This window comes from Trichechus manatus, unplaced genomic scaffold (genome assembly GCF_000243295.1).
Source record: "Trichechus manatus latirostris isolate Lorelei unplaced genomic scaffold, TriManLat1.0 scaffold00029, whole genome shotgun sequence".
Lineage (NCBI taxonomy): Eukaryota > Metazoa > Chordata > Mammalia > Sirenia > Trichechidae > Trichechus > Trichechus manatus.
The window spans coordinates 12,409,696-12,431,377 of NW_004443965.1; the positions used below are offsets into that span (position 1 = coordinate 12,409,696).

Sequence of the window (21,682 nt, forward strand, 5' to 3'; positions counted from 1 at the left end):
TCACAATTCTAATCCACTCATCCACTTATCTATCTTGCACAAATATTACACATACTGCATTGTTTTAGTTACACCAGGCAGTGTTTCATTCTGTTGTACATAGAGTCACTGTGAGCTGCAACCGACTCGACGGCACCCTACAACAACTTTATTGTAAGTCTTCATATCTGGTAGAGCAAGTCTTCCCTCCTTCTTCAAGAGCATCTTGGCTATTCTTGGCCCTTTGTATTTCCATTTAAGTTTTTAGAATCAGCATAAGTTCCACCAAAAAAATTTAAAATTAAAATTCAAAATAAAAAACCGCTAGTATTTTGTTTTGGACTACATTGAGATCAATGTATACCAAATTGATAGAGAGATCAGTTTGGGAAGAATTTTAATTCTTCATAGTTTTGAGAATTCCAATCCATAAACTTCGTATATTCCTCTATTTATTTAGACTTTTAAATTTCTTTCAACAATGTTTTATAGCTTTGTGTGTACAAGTCTTATAAATCTTTCATTAGATTTATTCCTAGGTGTTTGATGTTTTTTGATGCTACTGTAAATGGAATCTTTTTATTTCATTTTCTAACTCTTGCTAAAACTTTTCTTGTTTTAGTATATTAACCTTGTAGCCAGCAAACCTGCTAAACTCACTTACCAATTCTAACAATTTATCTGTAGATTCTTTTGGGCATTTTATTAAAACAATTATGTTGTCTTAGAATAATGAAATATATTTCCTTCCTTCCAATCTTTATGTCTTTTCTTTTTCTTATCATACTGCACTCGCTAAACACCCCAGTACAACGCTGACTAAATGTGGAAAAAGCAGGCGTCATTTCCTTATTCTCAATCTCAAAGAAAAAAAAACTTCTAACATCTCATCATTCACTATGACATTTGCTGTAAGTTTTTGTAAGTACCCAATACCAGATTAACTACTCCTAGTTTGCTAAGAGTTTTTATCATAAGTGGCTGTTTAATTTCATCAAATACTGTGTCTATAGTTTTTGAGATGATTGTATAATTTTTCTCCTTTATTCAGTTAATGTACTGAATTAAACTGATTTTCAAATCAACCTTACATCTCCAAAATAAACCCAACATGGTTACCTTGGATTTGGTGTGCTACTGCTTCGTTTTTGCATCTATATTCATGAATGAAATTAGCCTGCAATTTTCCTTTCCTGTAAATGCCCTTGTCAGGTTGATACTAGGGTTATACTAGCTTCATACAACAAATTAGGAACTGTTCTCTCTTTTTCTTCTTTCTAGAAGAGTTTCTATAAAACTGGTTCTATTTCTTCCATAAATGTTTGGCACAACTGAAGCTATCTTGGCCTGGAGTTTTCTTTGTGGGAAGATTTTTCATTACAGATGAAATTTCTTTAATATTTATAAAACTAATTACATTTTCTGTTTCTTCTTGTTTCTCCTTTGATAAACTGTATTTATCCATTTCATCTAAATTTACTGGGCATAAAAGTATCTATAATATTCTCTTAATATCTGTAGTCATATCCTGTTTTCTATTCTAGATATTGGTTGTATGTGCCTTCTCTATTTTTCAGTCTTGCCAGGGGTTATTGATTTTATTAACCTTTTCAAACAAACAACTTTTGACTTCATTGATTCTTCTATTTTATGTTTGCTCTTTATTATGTCCTTTTTCCTATTTTCCTTGTGTTTTAATATGCTGTTCTTTTTCCAACTTCCTGAGCTGGATGCTTGGCTCACTGACTTTCAGCCTTCTTTTCCAGTATATACATTTAAGGCTATATACCTCTCTCAAAGCAAGACTTTAGTTGCATCACCAAAGTTTTGATATCAAAGTTTTCATTATTAGATGGATAGCTGCCATCGAACAGACTCCGACTCATGGTGTACAACAGAATGAAACGTTGCCCAGTTCTGAATCATCTTCACAACCACCAGCATACTCGAGTCCACTGTTGCAGCTATTGTGCCAATCCATTACCGATGGTCTTCCCCATCCTTGTTGGCCCTCTACTTCACCAAACACAATGCCCTCCTCTAGTGATTGATTCCACCTGATAATGTATCCAAAGCAATCAAGCTGAACAATGTTCTGTTGTGATCCGTAAGGTTTTCATTGTTAATTTTCAGAAGTATATCACTAGGCCTCTCTTTCTAGTCTGTTTTAGTCTGGAAATTCCACTGAAACCTGTTCACCGTGGACGACCCTGCTCATATCTAAATACCAGTAGCATAGCTTCCAGCGTCACAGCAACACATAAGCCACTACAGTATGACAAACTAAGGGTAGTGGTTTTCATTATTAGCCATTTCAAAACATTTCCTCATCCCCATTGTAGATTTCTTCCAAGCAGTATCTTTAGTATTAAATTTAATTTCATCCCTCCAGACGACACAAAGTATGGTATAACTCATTAAGGTCTGTGAATGTCATCATACATTTTAAATAAACCTGAAATCAACTGACTATTTATAATTATACTTGAAGTATGTTTCAAATAAAATCATGACAACCACCTACCTATATGCTCTGCCACACATCCCATAGTTTCCAGCCCCATATGACCCCCCAATGATGACGGTTATCTTAGGCACATTGGCACAGGCTACGGCAGCCACCATCTTGGCACCGTCCTTGGCAATTCCTTCAGCTTCATAGTCTTTACCAACCATAAATCCTAAGGAAAGAACAGAAACAGAGCCTGTGGGTGATGGGATTAACGTCAGTTCCCCCAAGGTATTGCAAGTACATCTCGCCTTAAACTAACTTTAATACAGCCCTCCCACCCTAATATTTATACATGAAATATATCCCAAACAAGTTGGCTTTAAAAAGTAAAATAACATTTTCTCTAATCACTTTTTAAGCTTTCTTAAGACAGTTAATCTGATACACACAAGATCTTCTATAATGATGCAATTTATCTTTAAGGAATTATCTCAAAACAGTAGCTTGATGATGAAAGAATGTGACACGGCAAACCAAGGAAAAAGTACAGTGGCAAGCCCAGCAGAGAGGGCTTCAGAATGCACCGACCTGGTTTAAAAATATGGATTGTTCCTTCTGAAGCACTGCTTTAAAACTTTGATGAAATGAAGATTAATGTTTTATAGAGATGGTAAGAGTCCCTGCCAGTGACTCAATAGCAAGATTTTAAAAACTCATTATAATGACAAGGTCCTTTTACTTCTTCAAGCGCCTCAGCTCTGTTGAAATTGCTCTGTAGCTTCACTGTGAACTCTAGGCCTTGGACTACTCCCTCTTCTCCCCCTTAACACCAAGACAGGCTTTATTTGTCTCCCTACCCAACCTGGTCTCCAGTGAAAGCATTTCATCCATGAACCACAGATTCACCTGCCCACTTGATTGCCACTATTCCTGCTTTGTAAATCTCCAGTATTGGGTAATTCAATTCAATCAATATTTATGGAGCACCTGTACCTGGTTTTGGGGTTACTACAGTAACGACAGGAACAGTCCTGGCCTTTGAAGAGTACCACCTGCTTCCTCCAGCTACCTGGCTCTGCTGGACCCTCAGAATAGCCCAGGAATCTACCTCATCGTGACTCCCTGTAACATTTCAACAACAGTTGTCTCAAATATCAACTCTCTTCAAGCTCTCACCACACCCCTGCCCCCCTAACTCCTGTAGATGATGCTGCCTTCAAAAAGGAGATTGACTCCATCTCATCTGACTTTCTCCAAGCCTTCTCCTTTCCACCTTTAAAAAAAACTGCAAAATCGTGCTCCCTTTCTTCCTTTACTCCTACCTCTGTGGAAGAAATGAGTTACTCAAAGATTGTTCCTGAGCCCTCTGCTGTTCTCTCCTGGATGTTCTTATCTATTTCCACAGCTTTAAACACCATTTCCATATTATGATGGTGTGTACATTTCCATCTCCAGCAAAAATACCTCTTCTGAGTTCCAGATTTATTCAACTGCCTACTGTATATCTCCAATGGGATGTCTCAAAGGTCCCTCAAATGCATCACTACAAAATGAAATTCAACCTCTACTCTTTGCCTACCACCCAATCAAAAGAGCAAAACAAAACAAAAATGTAGGCATCTTCAAAGCACGCTGTTTAACTTAGTTAATAAACCATGGGTCATTATAAGAAACAAGGTACCTGGACTAGTTAAACTTCAGTATCATTTTTATCTGCCCTTTTACACGGTTTGCCACATAAGGTCCTCTCAGGCTACCATCTAGATATCACTCCTTTCAAAACTCATCAAAGCAAATATCTAAAACCTAAAAACACTACCAGATGAAGATGTTTTAGCACCATTGCCATTTAAAGTCATGTTGTCAACAACCAGACTGGTTATCTTAACTTCTTGGGTACAATATTTTCTAGATGGTCTCAAAGTATACTTTATCTCATTTTCAAAAAAAAGCAGACCTCTACTTCCTCAAAACCACAACCTCTCTAAGTTTGCTGGCTATCCATCATAGTTTTTACTAACAATATACATCAAAGGCTTCCAAACATTTGCATCTTTTACATTGTCATTGTTTTTCTGGAACCTATCCTTTAAAAATATTATTATAAAAAGCTTTATGTATCTTCAACATATTATGTGTTATAGCAAAAATAAAAGGGGGGCAATGATATAAGTCATAAATGTCATGAGAAAAACAATAAAACATCAAATGATAAGCCACTAAACTATGTCTAAAAATGAAGAGATTGGACGAAGTTATACCAAAATGTTACAGAGGTTGTTTTAGGGTGATTTGTTCTCTACTGTCTTTTGTAACTTTCCTTTAATGAGAAAACATTACTTCACACTGGAAAAACATTAAATTTAATGTCAGCTTCCTTCTTAAGACTACAACTTGAGTATTCCATCCATTATTTTAGATGAGGCACAAAGTGGATGGAGTTAGATACTGCAGCTCCATGACCAATCCCTGCGATGTCATCAGCTTACATCAATGTAAGAGTGCCTGAAGCGTTCCTCAGACTTTCACAGCTTGTTGTCAAACTGTGTGCAGTACAGATCATGGTTACAGATGCTCACGAAAAATCTGCACTTTCGTATGATTCAAAGGATGACTGTTAGAGTCATCATTTGTGTCTTTTTTGTTTGATCTTGATTTTTTACTTCTGTTTATATTTGATTACTTCATTCCATTTGCTTTTTTTTTTTTTTTTTTTTTTGGTGAGGTGGACTTTTTTTTAATTGTAGTAAATATATATGTAACAAAACATTTGTCCTTTCAACATGCTTTTTTTTTTTAACATCTTTTCAACTCCACTCCCAGAAAAACATTTGAGTGTATACAATACATACTGGAACTGTTTTTTTTAGAAGTTTACCAAATTCTATGGCATTTTATCAATTCTCTTCTCTTTGACATACATAGCTGAACAATTTGACACTTTTGACCATACCTTTCCTACTCAAATTGATTCACTGCTTGGCTTTCATGCCACCATACTCCCCAGTTCCCTCCAACTACCCTGCGCCACCGGCCCTTCTCATACCCCTTTATGAGCTCTTGGGACTTCTCTGCAACTCTGAAAATCCCTAAGGATTCAGTAAGAGTTTTGTTCTTGGTTTCCTCTGTCTCCTCAAAAGTCTTCTACCTCACCTCCTCCCACCCTACTCTTCTAGTGGAGATCTACTCTCACATGCTACTTCCTTACCAGTAATGTTTTGAAGGAACAGCAGAGGAATGTTTCTTTGGCAGCACAACTGGATGAAGTGAGCTCCCTATAAGCAAAGAAGATAAAAGTTTTTTTAAAGGGAGATTATCAAATTTATAATCATACATTCTATAAACATCACAATTAGGTGAAATACAAGAAAGAATCCACTCTGCTGGGCTAGTCTGACCTTATATTAACAGTAACAATAACCCTATGGTGGCGATCCATTATTCAGTAGGACATGTGACTGTGGGTTTGTACTGCACTTGTTTTGCAGAGTCACCTATGTAATCACTGGTGCACAGCTGCAGGACAACTGCCATGTCGGGGATGTAGGCAATCATTAACATTCCTAATAGCAAGTGAAATTTACATAGCAGAGAAGAAAGAACTGCCTGTCAATGAGACTTGCTGAACCTTGCTGTAAGATACTCTCTAGTTCTTCACTTTAAAAAAGATAGAATATAAACCCTTAGGGTCACTATGAGTTGAAATTGACTTGATGGCACATAACAAACAACAAAAGCATGGGATGCCTAGTATGGCATTTACAGTTTGATGATTGTCTGAAATCCTTTCACCTACCAAGATTATAGTAAAATATATTTTTCTTACCATAGCACACCCCAACAAATGGGATTTTAAATTAGATGAGTGATGGGAACCTTCCAAATTTGAGCCTAGGAAATTAATTATTTAATAAAACAAAACTATAACTATTCCTTTCCATATCTTCTAAAGATTACAGGAGTCAGAAAACACTCATAAACCATTTCCTCTATGTTTTGCTTCCCATCTGCTGATCCCTTTACCTTTGCTGGGAAAGCCTTGAGAGGCACCAAATCTCAGAGTGATTGCTTGACCTCGATACGACTGTGTTCACAAGCATGAGGCAATCACACAGACCTCTGTGGCTTATTTCAACAAATGAAATGCCAGACTGAGGCGGAACAAAACGCTCAGGTTTATTTTTGCCATGCTGACAAATAAAACCGGGTGGAGTTTTGTTTGGACTCAGTCTGACACTTCATTTATTGAAATATATACATTACCTAGTCATTAAATATCATCACTTTAAGAATATTTACGGAAACACTATATATACACTATTAAATGAAAACAAGCAAAACCTCTCTATATCTATATATATGGTTATATATATATAGTAATACAAAAACAATAGGAAAAAACTAAAAAACTGTAACAAAATATTGCCAGCATAATTACAGATGATTTTTTATTTCCTTTATTTTTTACTTTATTTTAGTTTTATAATCGAAGTGGGGGAACAATAATGAATAGAAGAATATAGAAACTGATTTTATTGGTAAAACATTTCATCAAAGCCAAATTCTTCCTCAAAAGATTCTATCTGTATGTTACATATATTAATAAGAGACATCTTACCTTGCTGTATATTCTACCATTTTTAGAGGCTTAACATTTTTTTAAGAAAACAGGTAAGCACATGAATTACATTTATCTCAAGTTTAGGTTAATCTGAGACAACAATGAATGAAATCAAATACTAAGTCAAAAAATACTCAAGAATTTCTTCTTTTAAAGCCAAAGCTGCAGTAATTAGCTCCTATTATCCTCCCATTTCCAAAAAGTAAAAACAGAATAGAGAGAAACTGATAAAAGGATAGAACAAAATAAACAAATCACGTCTCAGAAGCACGTGAAGAGGATCTTAGAATACCTCAACACCTGAAGCGCTAGAGAACGAAACTCTCAGGATGTGATCCCGATCTTAGAATATGCCATGTCCTCTCTAGCAATTATAACTCAAGTAATTTATAAGAACTTTCCTAAAACTAGTACATTTGATTTTTAACAGTGCTCTAGGTAATTCATCATGTTAATGTAAGCCACCATAAAACCTCTTTCTAACACTAACACACACACAGCCACAATCACACACACGTAAGAGTTCTGTTTGTTAAGGCATCTGGTTAAACATTTTAAAGCTTTCATGTAATAAAGTTTAATTCATTAGTTGATCTTCAGAATTACGTTAAACTAAAGCAGAAAATCTTAAAACATTTTTAAGAGTACTTGCCTTTTTTGCAGATTCAGAAAAGAGAACTCCATTGTTTCCAATGATACCTACTGGGTATCCAAATATTCTAGCAAATCCTCAAAAAAAATTCAAAAAAGATTTATGTATTTCAGAGGGCTCTTAACTCACAATGACAAATACACATTTATACACGCTTTAATCTCAGATCAAAGTTTGAAATGTAAGAGATTCTGTCTATGATATAAAACAGTTCATGTCACAATTCTTTATGCCTAGGTACTAGAGTCTGGTTTTCTTGTTTTGTTTTTTCTTTTCTTTCTGAAAAGTTGTTACATGTAAAGATATCCACTTGTCTGACTGGTTAGTTTGGTTAAATGGCTGGCTTAGTTAGTCATCCATTCATTCATTCATTCATTCATTCAACATATATCTGAGTGTCTGCTATGTAGCAGGCATCAGGCATATACTGGAATATAGCAAAACAAAGATGTACTGTTCTTTAAAAGTCAACTTTAAGAACTATTGGCCAGTTTCAGGTGACTAGCGTGCCTGAAAATGCCTGTGGTAATGATAGGATCTTAAAAGAAAAAGGACAAATTCAACAAAGGTAATTTAAAAAACAAAAAACAGAACACAGTCAAGCCTGGTGATGACTAAGTTTAAAGTAAGAAACCCAGTTAGAAGAATGAGTCTGTGTTTGCATCTTTTTCTTTCTCCTTTCCACAGATTTCATTTACATCACGCCACCACTTTCTCTACCGCTCTGAACGTCCACCCTCCATGCTCACAAACACAGGAGAAATAAGGGAAAAGAAAAAGAAAAACCCAAATTGGTGTTTTATGATGCAGAAACTTTTAGGTGATTTCAGGGGAGGCTAATTATTTTGAAAACTCGAAGAAGAACTCGACTAGAAAGATCTTCTCAAGAGTGTGATTTTCAACCAGGGAAGTAAATAAAAAAAGCCTACTTTGAACTATAAAGAGGTGTCAAATACTTGGAACCCAAGAGACAACAAACTGTGCTTGCGGAAATGCGTCAAGGAAAGCATGCTACAAAAGATCTTGGAACAAGCAGTAGAACGATGGGATGCAGAACTCAAAGTCTAGTAAGAAGACTTGATGGTCTGACTAAGACGGGAGGCGCCCTGGAAAGCATGGCCCCTGGTCTCCCATCACCCCAGAACTAAAACAATTTCCGAGGCCAACTCTTCAGACAGGGATTGGACTGGACTGTGGGACATAAAGTGATACTTGTGAAGAATGTGCCTCTTAGACAAGCAGATATAAGAGACCAAAGGGGCAGCTTCTGTCCAGAGGTGAGAGGGGAAGGCAGAGAGAGTTAGGAGCTGGTTGAATGCTCATGGGGAATCAGGGGTGGAGGGGAGGAGTGTGCTGTCACAGAATGGGGTGAGCGGTTGGGGTCTCATAACAATGTATGTTAAAAAAAAAAAAATTCTGTATGGGAGACTAACTTTAAAAGTAAACTTCATTTAATTACAATAATAAAAAAAAAATTAAAATAAACCCTTAATGATAACTTAAAAAAAAAAAAAAAAAGTTCCTGGAACGAAAGTCCTCTGTGTCTTCAAGCTCCAGCTGGATAGGCAGTGACTGACTGCAAGAGAGACACAGCACATGGTACCCAACACAAGGCAGGTGCTCAAAAAGTTTGCTGAGGAAAAATTAATGGGTGAGATAATGGAGATGGCTGCACAACATGATGAACAGAATTAATGTCACTAAACTGTACACGTAAAAAATGTTGATATGGCAAATATTTTGTTAAATATATCTTTACCACAAAAAAAATTAATGAGAGTGTCAACAATGAATTTTTACAATTTGTTTTTGTTATTTACTCTAGCCTTGTCTTGATTGTTTTGTTTTTTAATCATTATTTTATATGATACAACCAACACTGATTTGATGGCCACCTAGATTCCTCCTTGTCTTTCAGGCCTAAAATCCCAACCTATGTCTGTGCTGTATATCCTGAGTGGCACTGCTGCTTACAGAAGCAATTTAGAGAGGGGTCAAATTCTAAAAAGGTTTAGCAGTCCATTCTTAGCCCTGTTGACTATTTAGACCTTCAACCCATACTTAGCCCAGCTTGGGGTCACCACGCACAGGACGGGCTGAGTAGGGCACATGCCCCACTATACAGGGACACTCATGGAGGCAGGGCCTTCACCAACTTCCTGATCTACACCTGAGGTCCAAACAGGAAAGCAAAATGTCCAAGAAACTACCAGGGCCTGCTATGGTAGGTGCTGAGGCAGGAGGAAACCCTTAACAGCTGCCAGAGACACTCGATCCTCAGAGAAATCTATTCTTTTCCTCCCTCTCCTCATCACCTGCTCATGCCCACCTTACCCTCTCATACTCCCCTCACCCTCTCATGCTTCCCTTTATCCTCTCATGGCCCCCCTCACCTTCTCATGGCCCCCTACCCTCTCATGCCCACCCATCACCCTCTTATTCCTCCCCACTCACTCTCTCATTCCCTTCTTCTTACTACCTTCCTCCTTCCCCAACTTTATTTGAATTCTAGGGCAGTCGAGAAGAGATGGAGGAAACTGGCTGTATCCCTGGTAATCTAGGGGTCAAAGGTGCCACAAGCCTTTTAGCAAGTAGAAGGCAAATACTTTTAAGTAGATAACAAGGACAGGCCATCTTTAGAGAAAGCAGAAACTGCTCTAACTTGTTTTAAACTGCTTCACATTGAGGGTTGCATTTTGAACTATTTGGTGACAAATCCTGACTATATATCAAACAAAAAGCTCTTAATCACTTAAATGCCTAAATACAAAAACATAAATTCCACTTCCAGTGTGAGCCCTCTGCTTGTTCATAAATCAGACCAGGAGAAAGTGTTATGACTTATCCTTAAGCCTCAACATATATTTGCAATTTGTATTTTTGCAGATAGCTTCTATTCTACTCTGATATGCTGTCTTCAGATTTGCTACTAGATTTTTAAGCTTTTTAAGACCAAATAAAATTTATAAAATTTGTTTTGCCATTTGTCCAAGATAGATTATTATGGGTCTAGCATCTGTTTCAAAAATTTTTCTTCAAAGGTGTACAAAGTTAAACATTTTAGACAAATGAAATAATTAACTTTTACAAACATCCTTTTTTTTTTCATATTTGGTATACTGCCCTGTATTCTCAATCTAGTATTCACATAAATCGGCATAAGATGCACACAGAAGCTATGGGAAGCTCTAACTCACTATATCATGTCTAGGAAGCTAAACATCATATAAAATTTCCCAGGGGAACTGGAGACTAAAGAACAAAGGAGATAGTGCTGAAATTTTCAAAATAATTATAGTTATCTAGAGAAACAAAAAGAACCGCCAATATTTTCTAACCTTACTACGAAAAGAACATTTTTATACAGTTAATGCCACAAAGTCACAGATAAGGGCCTAATCACAGCATCTAGCTGTCATCATTTTAAACTTTCTGGATCCATGAAGCCATTCAGCTACAATCTTTTAAAAATAGCTCCTTTTGAATACTGACTCACACATTTGTACTGCTCTAAATAACAAAGCTCATGCCAAGTGTTTCAAAGCCTTGAGACAAGACATCATTATTTTCAAAGTAACCGAAGATGTTCATAAGTTCAATTCTTCTCCATCATACCTGTGACTAACGTGTCTCCATATAAGGCTTTAAACTCATTGAATCTGCTTCCATCAACGATTCTAGCAATGACCTAAGAGGAAAAATAACAATGTCCCTGAGAAATCGCATTACAAAAGAATGTTTGTCTTAAAGTTATTTATAAGGAAAACAAAGTCACAGTGAGGTTGTCACTTTCACAAAAGTTCACCCTACACAGAAAATCTACTCACAGAATTTCACTTTACATGCATGCCCTGAAGCCATGCTGAGCTCTGATTTTACACTTCACTACAAAACCAACAGCACCATGTCGTACGCAAGAGAAGCAAAAGAGACTCCATGGGCTGGTTTCCAGCCTGAGAGCTTCAAGGACTGTTCAACTGGATCCTCAGAGCTTCAGGGATTCAATCGCAAAGCAGGGGGCATAACACAGAGCTTCAAGTCAGAAGACATGGTGCCAAGTCACAGGGTCACATGTGGTCTGTGTGTCCTTGAGTAAGCCATTTAATCCCTCTGAGTCTCTGTTTTCACTTCTGGAAAGATGGGACAAAGCTGTGAAGATGTGATGAACTAAGTTAGGAGCCTAAGGAAAGAACGCTGAAATTAGGGACCAGCTCTGAGTCCCAGCTCTACCACCAAGAAACCAGAATCACAGGCTGGTTACCTAGAAGTCTCTAAGTCTCCGTTTCCTCTGTTTTTTGTTGTTTTAAGGTAATAAGGTATATTTCAAAAGTGCTGACTAAAGCACACTGTCTGGCTCTCATTAAAAGGTAGCTGCTGCTATTATTATTATTATTAGGCCCTCAATAAAGGTTTAATGATTTTAAATCCAATATACTTGAAGGATCACCCCACATATACATATATACATTATTAATCTAAAAGCAGTAGAAATGACTAAATAGTTTACCCTTAGGGCTCATAATTATACATCAGGACTATTTCAAAGAGTCCCAAACACAAAGCACATTTCAGACTTCCTCAGAAACTATTTTAGATGATAGGCGTTTGTTTGTTTTTTTTTTTGTATCTAGCTCACGATTCCCTTTTTCTGTTTACCACATCAATCAAAGCCTTCTTTTGTAACATGCAAAGGCTGAAGAATAAGTGAATGTTTCCCAGCATCTTTCTTTCCATAAAGTACAAGCTTATTTTGAATTATTCTTTAGTTATTTTACTAGAAGTTCTGATAATATGAGAAAATCACATTGTTCTGTACTAGGTGCTATATACCTCCAAAATTGTACCTTTTGAGAAATAATCAACATGTAACAACTGCCATTCTTTTCACACATCAAAACAGTAAACAGCCTCAAAATAATCACTGCACCTTGGAAATACTGAATAGATATAACAACTTAAAAAAGGGAGAAAGGGTACTCTTTATTCAGAACAGCATAGGAAGAAAAAGAAAAAGTCTACAACGAAGATGAAGCCACTCAAATGGGACAGCAACCTAGGGCCATTTAGTATAACATGGTCTTCCTATAGTTCACACCACCCAGCCACACAAGACGTATCAACTCATCTTTACAAAAATCCAAGTTTCACGAACTGACAGAGCATCAGGTACTACTACAACTTCTAGAAGCAGAAACTGATACTCAAGAGAGGTCAAATCCCAGTACCACTGCCTGGGGAACAAGGATTGGAATCTGGGTTTTCCAACTCATTCCAGTGCTATCCCACAGCACCATACACTCCTAAGACTTGCATACACAGCTTACTTCCTATTATAGAAAATGTAATAAGTTACAATCATATTCATGAGCATGAAATCAACAAAAGGTAGAAGTTCAGGATATTTTAAGAAGGCTGGAAAGAGTCTACCTTTTTAAAAAGATTTCCATTAAAATGAAATGGAAATACCATTAATGCATGGATTTGGATCTGCTTTTTTGTATTCTTGGTGCCTGAAACAATGCCTAGCATAGACCAAGTACTCCATAAATACTGCTGAATAAATGAAAAAAGTGCATATGCTGAAAAGAATGAATTCGTGGGCATCTAGAAAACTTGACTACCTGGAACAACTCCTTTTTCAAGTATATCAGATTTTAAGTACCATATTTTCTAGGCCTGTAATTGATTGAAAAGTCAAACTAGAAACCCAATTCCAAAACTTACAATTAACCAAGTCCCTTGTTAATATGAAGTATCAGTTGAAGCTCCATAAAATCCAAGATTTAATGCCCTCTAGAAATAATAAGGTATTACCTAAATAAATAATTGTATATACCCATACAATAGAATATTACATTCATCAATTCATTCAAAAAATACTGAATGCCTACCATGTGCCAGGCATGGTATAGTTACAGGAACTAGGGATCTAGCCATGGAAAACGTTTCATGAAGAACTTTTAAAGACATGGGGAAATATTTTGATTTAATATTGGGAAAAACTGGAAAAAAAAAATGCATGTATATGCTATCTCAACTACCTAAAAATGTGTATTGCGTATATGTATATGTGTGTTTGTGTATACACCCACACTCATACATTAAGGCAAAACACCAAAATATTAGTTGCTTTCCCTCTATTGTAGATTTTCTTTTATGTTTTTCTGCATTTTCTAAATTTTTCACAATTAGTACATAATAGTTTAATAGTCAAGAGGAAAAGTAACATAAAATATTGAGACTTTTAGCATAGAACATGATATTAAGATAATTTCCCAAATTAAAAATCCTTTTTCTAGCTATGGATACTGATCAAAATAAAAGACTACATGCTACATGAAAACACTAAAAACTGGGAATCTAGATTACAGAAGATTATGTCGATGATCTGTAACCACAGCAACATCTTCCACTGTAATCAAGTCTAATCTTTGCTAATGTCAGATTGATCTAAAGGGTATGTTTTTTAATTCCAACAATTTACTGACATTTCCATTTCCCAAAATAAAAACACTGAAAATAAATAGCTGATATTGTGAAGGTGCCCTACATCATTCCTAACATCCACCTGAAAATGGAGTCCTGTTCATGAACAAACTGGGCTTTGTCACTGTGCAATGAAAACGGTACAATAAATAAAAGGGTTTTTTTTTCCCCCTCTCTGAGCCCTGGTGGTACAGTGGTTAAGCATCTGACTGTTAACCAAAAGGTCAGCAGTTCAAATCCACCAGCAGCTCCTTGGAAACCCAATGGGACAGTTCTACCCAGTCCTATAGGGTCGTTCTGAGTCGGAATCGACTCGAGGGAATGGGTTTGGTTTTTTTTATGGAGTATTTACAGTGTAACAAAGATACCTACACTATGGGAAGATATCTTTCCCTTACATGTCACTCCTTACTGAGATCCCCATCAGTCCCTAGGCATGGGCATATCTTAACAGACTTTAGCTTTGAAACTGGATACACAAATAAAGACACAGACAGCACGGTGTATAGCTCACAGTCCCATTTTCACATACCTCTCGAACATCAAAGGTCCTCTTAAGGTTAGCACCAACTATTCCATATAATTCATCAGCAGGAAATAAGGGGTCTTCAGAAGGTTCAATGGTAACCTGCAGAAATAAAAATCTTATTAACCTGTTTAAAGACATTATGTCAAGCTGACATAAGCCAAAATGCTTTCCAGGAAAAATAAGATATAAGAACATATCCTACTCACATCCAATTTCTTCTGGTAATTTAGACTTCTCACAGTCTTCCTAGCTAAGTGAAGGGCATGAATATCATCCAAAGCATAGTGGTCAGTCACTCCAGACTTTCTATAGAGTAAAGCATACTAAAATAATCAGAACAGGGAAAAGGGAAATGATTAAGTATCTTAAACCCCAGGTATTTTCTCTCTTCTAAAGATGACAGCACTTTCACCTCCAAAACACTTTTTAAAATGTCTTATTTGTACTCATAATGTCCCTGGCAAAACAGTATTATCCTTGTTTCGCAAAGGGAAAAACTGAGACACACATAAGTACTCTACCTTACGACCACTAGCAGCTGCATAAAAACCCAGGCCTTCTGTCTCTCAACCTTGGCCTTCTACTAGACCACAGGACCTTGCTGACTACAGCATCTATCAAATACTTAATCCATGTACCTCAAACAAAATTCTATATGATAAAGTCCAATTATGCTTTCATGATGTCAGTCACAGCAGAAAGTATTTGTGAGTAACTAAGCTTCTAATGAAGATGCCAGCTACACTGTCTCATTTCTAAGAGACTACAGAGTTCCCTCCTTACAAAGCTATACCCCAAAAGTAAGCCATCATAGGTAACAACACAAAGGCTTGAATACAACTGCCCCTCCGATCACAGGTAGAAATGGGTATTGATAAAATGATTCTGCAGTAAGGGTTATGGAGGTTCCTGTTCAATTTCAAGTTCGGTGTGAATGAAGCATGAGCTTGCTGGGATTATTAGTTCTGTCCAGACTAGATGGCTTGTTATTTCAGGTGTAGATATATATGACTTCAATTCTGACTCATAGCGACCCCATAGGGTTTCCAAGGCTGTAAATCTCTACAGAAGCAGAGTGCCACATCTTTCTCCCGTGGAGCCGCCGATGGTTTCGAACTACTGACCTTTCATTTAGCAGTCGATCGCTTTGAACACTGCGCCACCAGGGCTCCTAGTAAAGTATTTTAAAAATATTTTTTAAAAACTAAAGTAAGGCCAAAAAAAAAAAAAATTGACTTCTGGTTCATTTTGAGTCAGAACTAAGCTGCCACAATCTAAATTTTGGTATCTGTCTAGGGAAAACGCCAACACCTTGGGAGGTGCTTCTTAGAGCAAAGTTCACACAGTCATTTCATGTCCCTCTACATCTCTGGAATGAGTATTCCTAAATCAGAGCAGAGGCCATGCTTACTCCTCTTTATAGGCCTCCAATGCCTTGCAAGTGATAGACCCTTGAATTTTTTATTTAATACGGCATTTTACAACTGATCGTATCTTTCAAATGCTTCACTTGTATTAACAGCTACAACTGCTGACTTCTGGCTACACTGTAGTAATTAAGTAAGCAATCAGAAGTGAAAGGAATTGCTTCTAAATTGGTAAATCTTTAAAATAAAATGCTTTCTTATAAAAACTGCCTATTATTTATCACAACAGCAGAAGCAGGAAATCTTTGATGAAACACTATATTCTAAATGTTTATGTAAGCCTTTGTGTGAAAGTAGATCTTGGGGATGACTAATCAGAGAGGTATAAATATGTATTTATAAAGAGAGAAAACTCAAATCAATGAGACTACTAAATTTTATGACACTGTTTAAAAAAAAAAAAATCATCACCTAATCATTCTTCAATGATTTCAAACAGGTTATTAATAACAATAACAGCTAATAGTAAAAGTGTGTACCAGGCGCTGTGCTAGGAGGTAGGTACTATTCATACCTTCATTTTACATGAGGAAATGAGGCTCAGGGAGGTGAAGTAGTTTGTCTAAGTCACATGGCTAATAAGTGAGGCAACCAGAAGATAAATTCCAGAGCCTACCCTTCTAACTTCATATATTGCCTACAGCTTTTATGGGCACCAGATTACTTTTTTTTTAATTGTCAAAATAATAATAATAATAATAATAATAATAATGCTCCTCAAAGACTCTCTTCATCTCCTTCTTCTGATTAAGCCTCTATAAATAATGGTAGCCCAGTTAGTCCTGTACCCTTAACTCACCCTCTTCTACCTGCACCTTCATTCTTTCCAGGTTGAAATATCCACTCCAGTCATGCCAATCAATGTCCTGTCTCTCTGAAATGGTCAGTAAATGGCCAGATAGTATGCAGGAAAGGGTTAACTCAGCAGGACTGAGTTGCTCAAACCATGCACATTTCCACTCTTTAGGACTGGCCCTTGGCCATCTTTGGGAAGATGAGCTCTGAGTCCTTGGAATATTTTGCCTGATAAAGAGTTTTTTGTGTGCCTGAGGCCTTGGGCCAGGCATACGAGTTTGATCAGATAAGTTATGCTAACAATGTGATTTATAATGAACACCTGTTTTTGCTCTGAGGGGCTTGAATCTGAGTAGCTGAGGTCAGTTATGCAGGCACTGCATGCCTACATGACTGACGCCCAAGAAAAACCCTGGACACCAAAGCTCAGGTGAGCTTCCCTGGTTGGCAATACATCACACATGCTGTCACACATCGCTGCTGGGAAAATTAAGTGCATCTGTGCAACTCCACTAGGAACGGATGCCTGGAAGCTTGCACCTGGTTTCTCCTAGACTTCGCCCATGCACCTTTTCCCTTTGCTGATTTTTTCCGTATCCTTTCACTGTAATAAACCATAACCATAAGTATAACAGCTTTTCTGAGTCCTTCTAGAGAATCACTGAGCCTGAAGGTAGTCTTGGGGACCCTGGACAGACCGTAACATTGCATCTATGCTCATACAGTTCCATTCATCTGAACAAATAAGTATTGTGTTCAAACTCAGCAAGAAAACTCAATCCCTGTCTCTAAGCTTTTCTCTGACTACCTCAATTCTACTCCAATCATTCTCTTATCATTCTTCCTTCAGCCTTTAGGTACAAAATTAGATACATACTAGCATATTTATTTTGTAATTTTTTTTGGCTCATTCACTTATACCTCTTATCTGCCTAATTATAAATCACTGAGGGCAGGCAGGGTTTAAGCTTGAAATTCTTCTGTATTTGCTCATAACACTTAGTACAATCAATCTACCCCCAATAAGTGCTCATTGAGAAAGGAATGAATGAAAAACTGAGGCAAATGTCCCTCAACCAACTAATCAAAAGCACAGCAGTGTTCTTTGATAGGAATGCAGAAATGTTGCAATCTATCTTCCTCCTTCCACCTACTGGACTCCTCCCATTGCCACCTGCCTCCCTGGCTTTGCAGTCTGGCAGAGCAAAGGGTGGTTTACTGTACCTGCTAGGCCACTGAGTCTGATGATTAGATCTACTTGCCATTTAAGTTCCTCAGGACATGGTCCTGAGCCCTCTCCTCTACACACATTCACCCACAAAGTGAGCTTGCCTAGTCCCATGGTTTTGAAGTCCACCTTTATGCTGATGATTTCCAAATAAACATCTCTAGCCCACATCTCTCCCCAGAGCTCCATACTCTTTTAGTCAGCTGCCCACTCAACATCTCTACCCGGGTTTCTCACAGCATCTCTACCTTAGCAGGTCCAAAAGGATTGCTTGACCCCCTACCCCATCCCCAAATCTGCTCCTCTTCCAGTGCTCCCAATATCAGAAAATAAAACTGTTTCATGTCATCATCTCTGTCACCTCACCTTCCTGTATTCCTTATACAAAAATCCATCTAGAAGTGTCTCAATTCCACCTCTAGACTAGAGCTCAAATCTGTTCACTCCCCTCTACCTTAACTACCAACCATACCCATCTAAGCATCCAGCATCTCTCATCTATGATACTGATACAATGATCCAACTGGTCCCCCATTTTAGAGTCCTGCCAATTCTCCAAGCATTCTCTATTTGGCAGCCAGAGGGATTTTTCTAATGAAATATCTTATAAAAAGCACGTCTCTGTTTAAAACTTTTCAATGGTTTCCCACTGCTCTTAATAAAAGAATCCAAAATCTTCAAAGACGAATGATAATAAACATCAGTAATAATATTGGCAGATTTATTTGTAGGTACTTACTGAAAGCAGGTATTGTTTCAAGCAATTTATATTTGTTATTTCATTTAATCCTCACAAAATCCTAGAAGGTAAATCATATTCTTACCTCTGAACCCAACCTGAAAAAGTCAGATCCGCAGTGTGCTGGAGCCAGCTCACACCTGGGCCACAAGAGCCAACTGCATGTTATCTATCTCTCTTTGATTCCACAGTCATGACATCATGTTGGTAACTTGAAATCAGTCATGGTGGAATAACTTATATCACAGAATTGGCAAACACCACAAATCAGGGTTTTTCTCCCCCAGAGAACCAGTTATTAAACACTTACCAGTGTACCACTGGGTTAGATCCACCTTCTATATGCTCTCCCTGTACTTCTTCTTTGTAGCCCTCACTATACATATATTTAATTTTTTGTTAATTATTTGTTTATTGCCCACTTCAACTAAAATATAAGCTCCTTGAGGGCAAAGACAACATCCATCTTGTTCACTGTCTTATCCCCAGCACACAGAACAGTGCCTGGTACATGAATGCTTATTAAATAAATAAGAAACCTGTCTCTCCAGTGCTTCTGGGATGTAACAGGAGAGCTGACCCTCTAGCTTGGAAGTACAACCCTACAGTTAGTTTAAAGAATTTAACCTGAAAACAGCAGATGGAGAATGAAAAAAACATAGTTTGGTCTGGCAAGATCAGCACTTAAAAAAATAATTTAAAAACTCTTCTAAACAAACAATATCCACCACCAATCCTGGAAAGAAACGGCCGTTCCTATGTCACCTGCAATGAAGATCAGCACCTCCGAGATCCTCAGCTGACACGTCTTCTCCAACTGCTGCTTTAACCTACAAGACGGATACATATCAGTGGTGACATCTGCCCATCAGAGATAATAAAAATGCTTTCCTAACATGCACATCTCCTGACTATACCTACCACCGTTTCTTTGACAGAGTGAAATAACATTGTCTTCTCATTCAGCAAACCTAGATATTTTCATCTCCAGTTTACAGATGAAAAAACTGAACCCAGAGCCACTAGGGAACTTGCCCACAGCCCCTGAGCAGGTGAAGGAGCCTGATTTGAACCCAGACATTTCTGACCTGGAAGTACAACCTCTTTCCCTTATATTATACTCCCTCAACACACATTAAAACCCTTGTGTCTCTGAATATGCTGTTCCCACCGCCTGGGATCCCTTCTCCCTCTCACCTTCTTGGTGAATTCCCACTTGTTGTTGAGGCCCCACCTGGACGTGGTGTTTCCTAGCCTAAACTGGCCTTCCTATCAATAATGACACCCACAGTATTAATAAAGCAATGTTAGCTCATTTCTGGTCCAAGATTTTTCCACTTACACCTCCAACCTGGTACTTGCAGACTGTATTAAATAATCTGCATGTGCCTCTTGTCTTTTCCTCTACACTGTGAGCTCTTTGAGGGCAGGGACTGTGACCTAACCATCTGTGAATACTGACATTTGAATAAATGTGTACTGAATGTCTTCTTTTCATACTCATTACCGAAACTAAAAATTTCCAATTACTACCAAAAAAACAGTGTGTACTATCTTTAAGGTAGAAAAACTCTCCTCGATTATCTATATCTAAGATTCAGCAAGATCTGATCAAAAAGAAGTGTCAAGCTATAAATTAAAAATGACTTACTTATAGCTTGAGAAATTCTAACAGGAAGAAGAAAAAAAATTATTAAAAATTATTTAATAACTATTTCTCCCTAAAAAATCTTCCCTAGAAAACATTTGACATATTAGAATATATTATGATCTCGCCTGTATTCTCAATAAGATGCTTTCAATTTTTAATCAAATTTTTACTCATTCTCTAATGAAAAATAAATGAGAACTACTTGATATCTTAGGAATTACTTATTGATTCCTTCTTCTTTGGGTTGATTAATTTGTTTCCTTTTCTTCAAACAGGAAATGTTTTTATCAGAAGAGTGAACATTAGCCTAAAATACAGCATATGAATAACTTCTTATTCTACATCAAAAGCTTTGTTGTAAATAAAACATTATCCCACAGGGAGAGGTAATTAAAATTTTCACCTCCAGTTATTCTACCCTCAGAACTAAATTCTTGGTTCTCTTCTTTCCAAAAACTTTAGTGTAAAACAGAATTCAGTCCAAACAATAATTATAACAGTCTGAATATTTAAAGTTGTAAAAAGGAAAAAACAACAGATATGCGGTATTTATGTTCAGGGACCTAACTAACATGAACTGAAAAAATAAAAACAAGGATTCGTCATCAATTAATTATGTATTGAACACCCACTACATGTTTGATATGGTGATAGGTACAAAGATGATAAAAGTCAAAGAGAAATTTAAAATAAAACAGCTCATTCTACTAAATAACAAGCTAAGAAGATACAAAACGTAGAAGAACAAAAAGCTCCTTCAAAGACTTACTACTATCCATTTTTTTTAAACGACTCAAACTTACTAAACACTATAGCAACTGAACCCCACATTATTTGTGGAACCTACAAATCCTTTTCTCAACTTTCAGTAAAATAAGCATCAGAATTTAGAATTCTCAAACAGATGAGCTGCTGCCGCTTCTTTTTGCCCCTAAAAATGGTCTTCCAGAGGCTGACTACTGAATGAGGTTCCTTCTCTACCAAAACTGTAGGCTTCTCTGGCTAAGTTGTTTCTTTCAAATGTCCAAAACTGAATCCACTGAACAGACATAATAACTATTTCCCCTTAAAAAAATCTTCTCTAACCAAAAGAAATACAACAGGGAATCAGAGCAGTTAATCA

General features: G+C 37.1%; 1 protein-coding gene across 1 annotated transcript in view; it reads right to left on the minus strand.

Moving 5' to 3' along the window:
• The window catches only part of MCCC2 (methylcrotonyl-CoA carboxylase subunit 2), a 75,716-nt gene that overhangs the window by 10,968 nt on the left and 43,066 nt on the right, over positions 1 to 21,682 (minus strand). The window contains exons 8-14 of the mRNA XM_023729535.1: positions 19,674 to 19,738; positions 14,926 to 15,025; positions 14,723 to 14,818; positions 11,320 to 11,392; positions 7,705 to 7,781; positions 5,640 to 5,706; positions 2,504 to 2,660 (exon numbers count right to left, since the gene is read on the minus strand). Of these exons, the coding sequence (XP_023585303.1) occupies positions 2,504 to 2,660; positions 5,640 to 5,706; positions 7,705 to 7,781; positions 11,320 to 11,392; positions 14,723 to 14,818; positions 14,926 to 15,025; positions 19,674 to 19,738 (635 nt within the window). The remainder of the gene's footprint in view (positions 1 to 2,503; positions 2,661 to 5,639; positions 5,707 to 7,704; positions 7,782 to 11,319; positions 11,393 to 14,722; positions 14,819 to 14,925; positions 15,026 to 19,673; positions 19,739 to 21,682) is intronic.